General features: G+C 47.6%; 3 protein-coding genes across 3 annotated transcripts in view; 1 reads left to right on the top strand and 2 right to left on the bottom strand.

Moving 5' to 3' along the window:
- The window catches only part of ap4m1 (adaptor related protein complex 4 subunit mu 1), a 6,014-nt gene extending 2,476 nt beyond the window's left edge, over positions 1-3,538 (bottom strand). The window contains exons 1-8 of the mRNA XM_017404591.3: positions 3,247-3,538; positions 2,987-3,046; positions 2,761-2,846; positions 2,351-2,457; positions 2,182-2,278; positions 1,269-1,379; positions 1,097-1,174; positions 794-856 (exon numbers count right to left, since the gene is read on the bottom strand). Of these exons, the coding sequence (XP_017260080.1) occupies positions 794-856; positions 1,097-1,174; positions 1,269-1,379; positions 2,182-2,278; positions 2,351-2,457; positions 2,761-2,846; positions 2,987-3,044 (600 nt within the window). The 5' untranslated portion in view covers positions 3,045-3,046; positions 3,247-3,538. The remainder of the gene's footprint in view (positions 1-793; positions 857-1,096; positions 1,175-1,268; positions 1,380-2,181; positions 2,279-2,350; positions 2,458-2,760; positions 2,847-2,986; positions 3,047-3,246) is intronic.
- Positions 3,539-3,710: 172 nt separating this feature from the next.
- On the top strand, positions 3,711-6,143 carry rbmx2 (RNA binding motif protein X-linked 2). The gene is made up of 6 exons (XM_017404592.3): positions 3,711-3,838; positions 4,619-4,734; positions 4,811-4,862; positions 4,948-5,077; positions 5,269-5,455; positions 5,533-6,143. Exons 1-6 carry the CDS (start codon positions 3,834-3,836, stop codon positions 5,928-5,930), a joined length of 888 nt encoding a protein of 295 aa, XP_017260081.1. The 5' UTR covers positions 3,711-3,833; the 3' UTR covers positions 5,931-6,143.
- A 277-nt stretch (positions 6,144-6,420) lies between these two features.
- On the bottom strand, positions 6,421-11,772 carry siah2l (seven in absentia homolog 2 (Drosophila)-like). Its single transcript, XM_017404590.3, has 2 exons — positions 8,950-11,772; positions 6,421-8,771 (listed from the first exon to the last, which is right to left on the bottom strand). Exons 1-2 carry the CDS (start codon positions 9,217-9,219, stop codon positions 8,400-8,402), a joined length of 642 nt encoding a protein of 213 aa, XP_017260079.1. The 5' UTR covers positions 9,220-11,772; the 3' UTR covers positions 6,421-8,399.
- Between the last annotated feature and the right edge of the window lie 25 nt (positions 11,773-11,797).

The following is an 11,797-nucleotide window of genomic DNA, read 5'->3' on the forward strand; positions in this document are numbered from 1 at the left end:
GGAGCTCTAAACCCGGTCCTGTTAGGAGTTCTAACCCGGTCCTGTTTGGACCGGACCGGACCCTGAATGTCTGACCTTTTTCAGTATCAGTCACTTGTTTGTTTTTCAGTGGGTTTACAGAACCTGGGTTTTGTTCTGGAACCATCAGGTTCTCCTCCGGTTCTCTCAGTTTGACTCAGCAGGTTTTTTTTTCTGTCGTCTTCAGATCGATGTGAACTCAACAGAACTCCTCTGGGTTCTGATGGACCTTCAACGCTCCGTGTCTGCCAGGAAACGGGTCTGCAGCTCATGACTGGAACTGCGAGCAGAAATAAACAAGTCGATGGAGCCGGGGTCGTGACCCTGGGAGGGGGCGGAGTCAGAGAACTAAACACAAAGAACAGGGTTCCTCAAACAGAACCAGGTTCTTCAAACAGAGACCGGTTCCTCAAACAGAAACCGGGTTCCTCAAACAGAACCGGGTTCTGATCTCATATTTGTTGCAGTGAAAACAGATGAAGGTTTCAGGATCAGATAGAAACTGAAACTTCAGTCTTTCGAAGGACGGACGGCTTGTGGAGTTAAATCAAAATATAAAATTAATTTATTCAGAATCTGAAGGTTCTGTGAAAAAGACTCAAACTAATCTGAAGGTTTTGAGAACCTGTTCTGTCAGCGAGGCTCGTTGTTTCATCCAGAATCCTGATCAATAAGCAGGAAGTTCTGGGAACTAAACTCCGACCTGAACGGACCTTTGGTTGGTTTAACATCTGTTGGTGAAACGCTCAAACATCTGGAAGCGTTTCAGACTCACGTTGGAGCCGAGGACCACCGACATCCTCTCGATCACGTCCACAAAGATCTCACTCTTCCCCCCCTGGAAAGAAAACATGAACTGTTTCAGGAAGAATACCAACCCGCTGGGATCAGACTAGTTCCTGGAATGAGTGGAGCACAAAGATTAGGATAATTAAATTTAAAAGTCAGTTTTTCCACAGATTTAAACTCTCAAACTGACATAAAGATGAGGTTTTCAGATGTTTCTGTTGTTTAAAGTTAAATGAAACTAAATAAATCAGTTGGAAGCATCCCTGAGGAACACCTGGACCAGGTTTACCTGCTCCCTGCTGGACTGGATCGGTCTGGTGGCTGCAGAACTTGGAGCCACTTTACTCTGTTGTGTTTCTGCTCCAAACTACAAACAAACAAACAAACAAACAGAAGGTTCAGGCCGAGGTTCGGGTCACACACAGGTGAACAGGACACCTGGTGACGGCGAGGAGACGCACCAGTCCAACGTTACTGAGGTCAAACAGGCTGAAGGGACGAGAAGACACAGCTTCTGTCTGGATGAAGTTCTTCAGGACATCTGAGGACGTCGTCTGGATGTAACCGTAGTCCTGAGAGACAGAGACAGACAGAGACAGAGAGACAGAGACACAGAGACACAGAGAGAGAGACATAGAGAGACAGACAGATAAATCAGTCCCGGTTTACTGAGTTCTTGTTACCAATCAGAACCGTTTCCTGTCAGTTTTTGGTCGTTTGAGTTTGTTTAAACCAGTGGTGCCCAGTCCTGGTCCTGGTCCTGGTCCTGGTCCTTGTCTTTGTCCTGGTCCTGGTCCTTGTCTTTGTCCTGGTCCTGGTCCTGGAGGTCCACCGTCCTGCAGGTTTCAGATGTCTCTCTGCTCATCAGCAGCTCTTCAGGTTCTACAGAAGCCCGTTCATCCCTCAGTCCTTCAGATCAGGTGAGTCAGAGCAGAGAAACACCTGAAACCTGCAGGATGGTGGCCCTCCAGGACCAGTACTAGGACCAGGACCAGGACCAGGACTGGGCACCACTGGTTTAAAGAGTTCAGGGTTCAGGTCCAGATTCCTGCAGGTTTTAGACACTCCTCTTATCAGGTTCTGAGGACCATCTGAGACGCATCGAGGCCTCAGACCTCGTTAAAAGAGGATCTGAGAGACAGAGACTCTTCCTCTCAGCACGTAGCTGCAGAGGGAAGCAGCAGCTTGCGAGGCGTGCAGCATGGTCCTAGTGCCTGACATGTTATGAGGCATCATCAGTGCTGACGGCAGCTTGATGATCCTCCATGTGACGATTTTTAACCCAACAGAAAACTTTGAAACATCTGATTAATACCGGATCTGGTGGATCGAGGTCTCGTCCCCCCACAGCACCCCCTGTGGTCCAACACTCACCAGAACCTCGTCCAGCAGCTCGTAGATCAGAGCGAAGTTCATCTGGACCGACTTCTCCGAGATGCTGCCGCAGTAATCTTTGACCAGAGCCGTCAGCCTGAAACAGACCGGTCCGGTTCAGGTGGTCCGCTAACGGTACCCGGAGGTTCTGTTCAGGACTGAAACCGACCTGTTCAGGAACTCGATGATGGTGAACGGCGAGGAGTCGGCCGTTGTCGTGGCGACCCAGTAAAGTCCTCCCTGCCTGACGTGGATGAAGTGCAGATCTTTGTGAGTCTGACGGAGAAACGTCTTTTCAGAACCAGACTGAAACTCAGAACAGATAAATACTAACAAATAAAACCAAGTCCATCACGTCTGACGTTCATTAACCGCTGACGCCAAACGGTCCTCATTAAACTGTTCTGCTCCTTAGATGGAGTTCCAGAAATAAAACAGACTTTTATAATCCTATAAATTAAACCTAAAGGACTCAGAGAAGGTCCAAGCGAAGCAGCAGAGAGACGCTGGTTCTGATGATCAGCACTGAGAGATCAACAGAACCTGAGCTGCAGGTTTGTTGGATGGCTGCTGCGTTACCATGACAACCGGAGGCTGGTCCCCGGTCAGCGCGGTGACCTTCTCGTAGAAAACGTTGATGACATCGGCCCCCGCCTCGCCGCGGTCTGACGGTCAGGTGGAGGTTAAGTTTGAAAGAACCAAACAGAAGAAGTTAAACAGGATTCCTGCCCAGTGTGAACTCGGTTAAACCGGATTAAAGAATCCTGGTTTCATCAGGAAGCAGCTGTTAGGATGAAAAGGATACAGTCCTTGTAGATGAGGTGATCGCCCTTGGAGGACAGGATGAAGACCTGAGAGATCATCCCTGAGAGACACAAATAAACTTCACAGTTTTCACCTGGATCATCAAGAGGCCAAAAATAAACAACATTTATTTCAGAGAATCTTTAGGATGAGCCAGTCCACACTGGACCAGAACCAGAACCAGCAGCTTTGTTTTTAAACTGTAAATATGTTCACTACAACAGGATGCAAAAACTCATTTAATGTATCTGTTTTACTCACCTTCTGAAGGTTTGGAGTCAAACCGGGTCGAATCTTTAATTTATCAGCTCTCTAATGATTAAAAACTTAATTTAAAGCAAACAACGAGGCTAACCGGCTAACAGGAAGCTAAAGTATTTAAACATAATACTTCACACGACTTCAGCTCGGAACAAACTGCTTATCTAGAACAAATGGAACCAGATGAAGTGTTTATTTGAAGCAGTACAATCTGACGTGAATGTTTTAGTTTTAAAGTTGAGCAGCAGATCAGATGTTTACAGACCGGCTCAGCTAACAGTTAGCCTCACAGCGCCGCCTGCTGTCTGGGTGGAAAACTACACGTTTTGTCAACGGAAATGTCTGCGACAATAAACTGAAAAAAACCCTTAAAAATTACATAATTCTTAAAAAGCTTCACAGTTGTCGTTAGGGAGTGTTTGGATTAATTCTGAGAGGGAAAACGGAAAAGACGTTAAACCTTTATTTTGTAATTCGGACTTCCGGCCTGTAGGCGGCAGCAGAGGCGGAAATCCACCCGGAAGTGATTCATGTCAACAGTGAACTGTTTCCTCCACATCGCCTGCGTCTGATTTATACAGTTAACCATGAAGTAAGTAATGATTTTTATTTTTTTTTTTTAATGATGTCTTTATTTTGTGTTTCCTCCTCTGGAGACCGATTGGTTGATTTTTATCTGATTCTGGTAATAATTCCTGGTTAATGCTAACCTGTTAGCTAGCGTTAGCAGTGACTCCGGAACGGATTAAAGGTTAAATTTAACATTTTCCTTTAACAACAAGCCTGATGTTTATTAATACGGAAACCTTTACATTCATGGGAAGTTTAGGTTAGGTTTAAGTTGATTAATTCGTCTTGAAACTTACAGCTTGTAATGAACTGAAGGTAAAGTTTTAGAGTTTATTTCTCTGTTCCCTAATTCAGAAACATTTTTTCTTGGTTGGTTACAGAAAAACATCCTAAATCTTTACCTTTTCAAGTTCATCTTGTACACAAACTACATCTGCTGAGACTGATCTGTGTCTCATTTAGTTTGAATCTGAATCTGTTTTTATATCTTATTGGAAACACTTCCTGTTTGTTTATGGTGAACAGGAACAGATCATACAATACACCAAGACATCATTCAGTATTTTAATATTCTTCTTATTGTTTGTTTTATTGGAACAGGAACAAAGAACTCATTAAATGAACCAAACAATAAGGAACGAACGCTGCTGTTCACCATCAGTTTCCTGAATGAGTTAACTAAAAGCTGATGTTTAACAGAATGAATATAATCAGATTATTGATCTGACAGGATGTTTCACTCAGAAATAATGTAAACTGAAATCAATCTAATAAAAGGATACCGTGTGTGTCGTGTTTTCAGTCCGCTAACGAAGGTGAAGCTGATTAACGAGCTGAACGAGCGCGAGGCCGACCTCGGGATCAAAGAGGCCGTCTCGTGGCACACCGAGTACCGAGACAGCGCCTGGATCTTCGTCGGTGAGAATCTGACACGTGAGCTGCTGGTTAGTTTCAGGCTGGAAAGAGAAAAAGTTTGAGTTTGTGTTTCCTGCAGGAGGGTTTCCCTACGAGCTGACCGAAGGAGACCTGATCTGTGTCTTTTCTCAGTACGTACCTGCACACCTGTCAGCTGCCGCTGGAAGCAACGAACCTGAGAATAAACTCTTCTTTCTTCCTGAACGAACCCTTCAGGTACGGAGAGATCGTCAACATCAACCTGGTACGCGACAAGAAGACGGGGAAGTCCAAAGGCTTCTGCTTCGTTTGCTACGAGGACCAGAGGAGCACCGTCCTGGCTGTGGACAACTTCAACAGCATCAAGGTGAGCGTGGGGTCCTGACTCAGCCCCCTTTAGGGTGAGAGCAGGGAGGACAGACTGACTCCGCCCCCTTCGGGCTGAGAGCAGGGAGGACAGACTAACTCCGCCCCCTTCGGGCTGATTTATTAAAATAAAACATCTTTTGTTCATCACCACAGAAGAAGAAGCTCAGATTATTAAACTTCCTGTTTCAGATTAAAGGTCGGACCATCCGCGTCGACCACGTTAAAAATTATCGTCCTCCCAAAGACCACGAGGACATCGACGATGTGACCAAGCGTCTCAGGGAGGACGGGTGCGCACCTGCAGCTCCTGATGCCGCCGCCCTGTCCTCTGAGGAAGAGGAGCAGTACGTCATACCTGTGAAGAAGGCCAAAAAAGGTGAGGTCACTTCCTGTCGTCTGAATGTCCCCTGACCCGAGACTGGTGGGTTTTACTGTTTCTGTTTCCTGTCTCAGATAAGAAAGAGAAGAAGAAGAAGAAAGAGAAGAAGAAGAAGAAGGAGAAGAGGAGCAGGGCTTCTTCATCCTCACCTTCTCCTCCTCCTCCTCCCCCCGCTGTCAGAGTCAAAGAGGAGAAGCAGGACACCGCCTACGACAAGTACAACCACAAGGGGGCGCTTTCAGGAGGACAGAGGACGAAGGACATGGAGAGAGGACGAGGGGAGGAAGAGGAGAGATGGAAAGGGACGAACAGAGACGAAGACTGGAGGAGGAACCGTGAGAGGGACAGTAGAGACATGGACAGAAGGAGAGACGCTGACAGAGACAGGAGACGAGAGACAGACAGAGACAGTGATAGAAGAAGAGAGACAGAGCGAGATGGAGACAGAAGACGAGAGACGGACAGAAGATAAAAGGACGTCTGACGGTTTGAGTTAAAAATGTTAAAATTAAAGAATCAGTTTTTATTCCTGACTGTGGAGACAAACCTGACTGAGCTGACCGGCGCCCCCCGGAGGTCTCAGCTGTCCTGATATGTCCTCAGCTGTCCCCCACCAACTCAGTTCCTTTCTCTTTAAGTTTTAGTTTTGTAATAAAATAATAAAAGCTGGTTGTCTAACACTGAATTTGTCAACATTAATTATATTTAAATACAAATAAAACCTTCAGGAAGCTGCAGTCATCTTCATATTTCTGTCCTTTTCTCCGATCCGGAGGTCAAACATTCAAACCATAAATATTAACTTTAGAAGCTTTTCTGTGATTTATTTAAAACACAAAGATGAAATAAATTAAACTATTTGTTACAGAAAACCCTCATTTTTCCTCCAGCTGCAGACAAACGACAGAAAGACGTCAAACTTCATGGGTCGGAGTCATTAATGCTGAGAAACCAACAAAACGTTTTCAGTAACACTTTTTTATTTTATTTTATTTATATCAGGTTACAAAGTCAGACATTAACACGTAATGTAGCCAAAGGTTAAAAAATGAGGTAAAAGTTTGTAAAAGTTCAACCGGAGGCAGCAGGAAGGCTAACAGGACCGAAGAACGTCAGCTGAATAACTTTTATTCAGCAGGAATAAATGAAAAGTCACTTTATGACAGGAAGGAAGGAAAATGAATCAACAAGTTGAATGTTAGCATGAAGGCAACATGCTAGCTCCTAGCCTCTGAATAACATCCACTAATGAACAAAAATTAAGATTAAAATAAATAAAAACCCAGTTTGTGAAAGTGGACTCATCATTTAAGGAAAAGGAATAAAAATCAAAATATTTTTGACACTTTTCTCATCATGGCTGTTAAATTTAGTCCTAAACCCTCCTGCAGGATGTTAGCATAGCACTGTTAGCATGCTAACTCCTAGCCTGTGAATAAAAACCTCTGAGTTTGTTGTTGTTCTGAACCTGAAGACCTCCGAGAAACAAGAGGAGATCTTTGAGAACAATTGTTTCATTTCAGCTGCAGTTAGGACCGAAAAAGTTAGCAGCTGATGCTAACATCAGCCGATGCTAACGTCAGCTAACAGCAGCCGATGCTAACGTCATTCCAAACATTTCAGAGATAAAAGTTTTAAATCTTCTGTTTGTGCCGCAGTTCCGATCTGTCTGCTGTAGCTGTGAGGCAGGCAGAGGTCAGAGGTCAGCGCTGACCTCTCTACAAGCCCCTCGGAGGACGTCGATGGGAAAAATAAACGGTGGAGGTGTGACGGTTTGAGGCTTCTCGAGGAATTTTACCCAGAATTCCACAGGATCCCGTTCTTCCAGGACCAGTTCCTGGAGTCTCTGGATGTTTGAGTCTGTTCAGATCAGGGTCAGCAGGAGCGTTAAGGCTGTGGTCTGCCAGCTCAGATCGGTGACCTTTGAACCCAGGCGGATGGGTTCAAACCCACAACCTTCCTGTCAGAGGGCAGCTGGAGTTGTCCTGATTTACCTGAAGGCCTCAGAGGTCAGTGAGAACAGGCCGAGGTTCTCCTGACATTCCAGCAGAAACTGTAATAAACTGCAGTTTGTGACCTTAAAGAAAATTCTTACAGTTATATTTAGTTTTGTTAAACCACCTCTGACCTCTGCAGAGACCACCTGAAAACGACCTGGTGTCTGTTTCCTGTGACCCGAGGCGGCGCCCCCTGCTGGCGTCAGACAAACTCTCAGTTTTTACTCGTCTCCTGGTCTCGATCCAAAAACACCAGAACTCTGACAGAACAAAGCCCGGTTTGTTTTCTCTTTTCATCGAAGAGTTAAACACGTTTCTGCAGAAAATAAAAAGTGATGAAGTCCGATAAACAGTCGTGTCGTCTGGAAAGAAACAAACCAAGTTAATAATATTAATAATAAGCAGTTAAAGTCATCCTTCAGCCCTTTTTAATCCAACGTCTCGGAGACAAACACGGATTTATTTCGTTCTCTATCTGATAAAGATCTTTAAAGCTGGAGGGGTTCAGGATTTATTTACCGGATCGACCAGAAACAAACATTAAACTCAACTTTTTCCACCCAGAAACATTTTGCAGTTCATGTTTTTCGTCCCGACATTCAGAACCCAGCTGGGAGTTAACGACCTCGTTAACCAATTAACAGCGAGGAACCCGTGACAGCTCGAGTTTATCCTCCCAAACAACAACCCGTGACTCCTGACAGAACAGAACCTGGACTTCTGAACTCCAGGTTCTGGTTTAACGAGGACGCTGCTGGTGGAACGACTGAAAGCAGCAAAGACGCCATCGAGTTCACAGGAAGTCCGCTACGGTCACGGATCTCCAGGGTCAAGCCGGTCAGACCTCCCTCGGGTCTCCTGGTTTCCTGTCCAGCAGCCCGGGGAGCCGCGCCGCCGGCGCCGCGCGCCTCAGAGCGAGACAGAAGCCGCCGCCGCGCCGCTCCTCAGCACATGGAGATGGTGACGTTGATGCCCAGGTTCCCGTTGTCGGCGAACAGGTGAGCGATGGACGTGTCGAACACCAGGCAGTCGCTGTTCACGATGGCCGCCGCCACGCCGTCGTGGATGGAGCGGGGCGTGGCCTCCCAGGTGAGCCGGCGCCGGTTGCCGTTCAGCTCCAGGCGGTAGGCGAAGTTCTCGGCCTGCTTGCGGGTGCCGATGAGGAGGACGACGGCGAAGAACTGCTGGTGTCCTTCGTACTTCTCCTGCTTCTCCAGGACCAGCATGAAGTGGTGGCTGAAGCACGACTGCATCATGACCCAGTCCACGGCGCCGGGCAGGTTGATGTCCGTCGCCAGGAACACGATGTCCTCGCCCTGCGGACACAAACCATCAGAATCAGATGTGGCTCTGCTGCCCCCTGCTGGATCTCCTTGAGAACAGAGGTTCTGATCAGAACCTGCAGCTGAAACCAGGTGTTTCGTCACACAGAACCGTTTCTCTCCCCGTCTGACTTCTAATCAGGACGTTTTTTGTGTCTGCGTTGGTTCTGACCTGCAGCGTGGTGATGGACTTGTGGGCGTGCATCAGGTGAGGCATGACGGCCTCCAGCGAGCCGTGCCACTTGCAGGTGGCACCGGGACAGGGACAGGTGTAGGGCCGGAACTCGCACACCTCCTCGTGGTCGGGTTTCTCCGTGTGGTGGAGCGACAGCAGGCAGCCGGCCGACGAGTACTGCAGGACAGAGGAGGGACGCAGCGTTAGAGACGGAGGTCGGCGTCGCCCTGCCGAGGCCTTCCACTCACAGGAAGTGAAGCTCTGCATCAGGGGTCTCCAATCCTGGTCCTCAGGGTCTCCATCCTGCAGGTTTTACCTGTTCCTCTGCTCCAACACACCTGATCTGAGTCAACAGGTGATTAACAGGCTTCTGCAGAACATGAAGAGGAGATTTAACCTCTGAATCAGCTGTGTTGGAGCAGAGAAACAAGGAAAACATGCAGGATGGAGGCCCTGAGGACCAGGGTTGGACACCCCTGATCTACATGAACCCGTTTCGGATCAGAACCACAGCTGAGCTCCTGAGGAGGAAACAGAAGAAAACATCAGCAGGAAACTCCTGATTCAGAAATGAAAGTTGTTTAATTTGAATGTTTAGAGGAATCTGAGGGTTCTGTTCTGCTGCTTGTTCTATTTTCTCTCCTTTAATAATTTTTCACCTGAATGTTGAGCTTCTCTCTTCTACCTGAACTCTGAGCAACAAACTTCAGATCGGGTTTGTTATTCTGACAGAACCTCCCGATGAAGGCTGGGTTCTGTTGGTGTGAAGAGACAGGTGGGAGTTCCTCCCCCCTCCTCACCCATCAGAGCTCCCACAGGCGGAGCCGGAGGGCGGGGGGTGACGGCGCCGATGATGGGGAGACACCGAGGCGGCGGCGTTTGTGATGCTGTTTTAACGTTGCCTCCAGAAAGCAGCGAGCAGACAGAGCATCCATAAACATGAGGGGGAGGCGGGGAGATCAAAGCGACGGGAAACCAGAGACGAGGCGGCGGCTGCTGATTGGCTGGTTTAACATCAGACAGGAAAGTGTTTCTGCAGACGGCTGTCAGGAAACGATCTGATATTTACAAAAACTGAAAGAATGCAGATGAATTAATCAGCCTGGTTTCCATGGAAACAGGAGAATTTTAACCAGATGTTTTGAATCTAAAAGGATGTTTCTGTTTTCTCAGGTTGTAAAGAATTAAAGACAAACAGTCGTCCTGTCAGCAGATTCTCCTCCTCAGATCTTCACGTCCATCCAGCAGAACCCGGGTTTCCTCCCGTTGCCTCCGAGGTTTGTCTTTCCGTCCTCTCACCTCCTCGGGCCGGAGCGTCCTCTGTCCTCGGGCCGGAGCGTCCTCTGTCCTCGGGCCGGAGCGTCCTCCGTCCTCAGTCCTCAGGCCGGAGCGTCCTCTGTCCTCCGTCCCCGGGCCGGAGCATCCTCTGTCTTCTGTCCTCGGGCCGGAGCATCCTCTCCTGCAGCGAGGACAGTCTTCAGGACATCTCCTTGTCAGAACCGTCCGTTTTGTCTTCAGGTGGTGGACGTGCGCTCCGTCCATGAAGTCACCGCCTCCTGTTTGATGTGGTTCTGACCCAAAAGGTTCTCAGCTCTTCAGAAGGTCCGGTTCAAGAACAGAAACTTGTTCCTGTTATTGATTTAAAGCTCGTCGGCCTTCTGGCACATTACGTGTTCTGATGGTTCTGATGGTTCTGATGGTGAGGAAACACGAAACGTCTTCAGGTGTCCAACAGAACGGACCCAGTTCTGCCGGACCGGCCCGACTGCCAGAACTGGGTCCGAGCTGGTTGGGACCGCAGGCGGGCCGGGTCAGAACCCATCACCTGTTCTGTTGGAACGTGAGCAGAACCTGGAGAACTTCCTTCAGAACACGAGAAGCTTAACTCTGACCAAGTCCAAACCATCAGAACCATCAGAACTTACGGAGAACTCTGATGTATGAGATGAGTTGTCAGTAAACTCTCAGTGGTTCTGAGGTTCTGTCGTCGCCCAACAAGCAGCAGGAGAATCGGATCTGGACCAGGCTGTCGGGCCAGAACCAGAACCTGATCCTTTAACTCATGAATTTATCATTTCTGCTCTCAGATCTGATGACACGTCTTATTTACAGCAGCAGACTGAAGACAGACAGCCGAGCTGGACCCGTGCCGAACCACAGACACCAGAACCGACCCGGGTCCGAAGGAAATTCTGGGGTCCAAACGACCAGAATCAGGGTGTCAGATTTCCAACTAAAAACTGACAGAAATCCGCAACAACAGAACCTAAAGACACAAAGCTCTGGTGAGATGAGTGACAGAACCAGGAAGTGGACCTCCGTCTGAACACGAGGACCAGAACCGCAGAACCACAGCATGTTAGAAAGGTCCAAACGGGTCCAAACGTTTAACAGAAAGTGCAGATTTTATTCAGCTGCTGGAATAATGATGAGGATAAGAACCCGGCCAGCAGGAGCTTCTGGGTCCGATTAAAGATTCATGAGCTGCAGCAGCAGCAGCTTCCTGAGGAACCAGCTGGAGTCCACCGGAACCAGACCCGGGTCCCATTTTAACGTTCTTAAAGACTGATTCCTGGAATATTAAACTAACAACAACCGACACTGATGTCTTCAGGATAAAATATTCCATCAGCGTTTCATCTGACTTCTGCAGACCTGCAGACCCAGTTTGGGTCCTGGCCCCACCTTAAGGAACCAGCTGTTGTTTCAGCTAAAATTGTGTTTTTTAATAATTTAATTAAAAATGTTTTCATGTCGATGTTTTCGGTTTTATCAGATAAAATCTGTCATCCTGTTCATTCAGGCTTTTATTTTCTCTCCTTTAACACCTGATAATACGATCCGA

This window comes from Kryptolebias marmoratus, unplaced genomic scaffold (assembly GCF_001649575.2).
Source record: "Kryptolebias marmoratus isolate JLee-2015 unplaced genomic scaffold, ASM164957v2 Scaffold132, whole genome shotgun sequence".
NCBI lineage: Eukaryota > Metazoa > Chordata > Actinopteri > Cyprinodontiformes > Rivulidae > Kryptolebias > Kryptolebias marmoratus.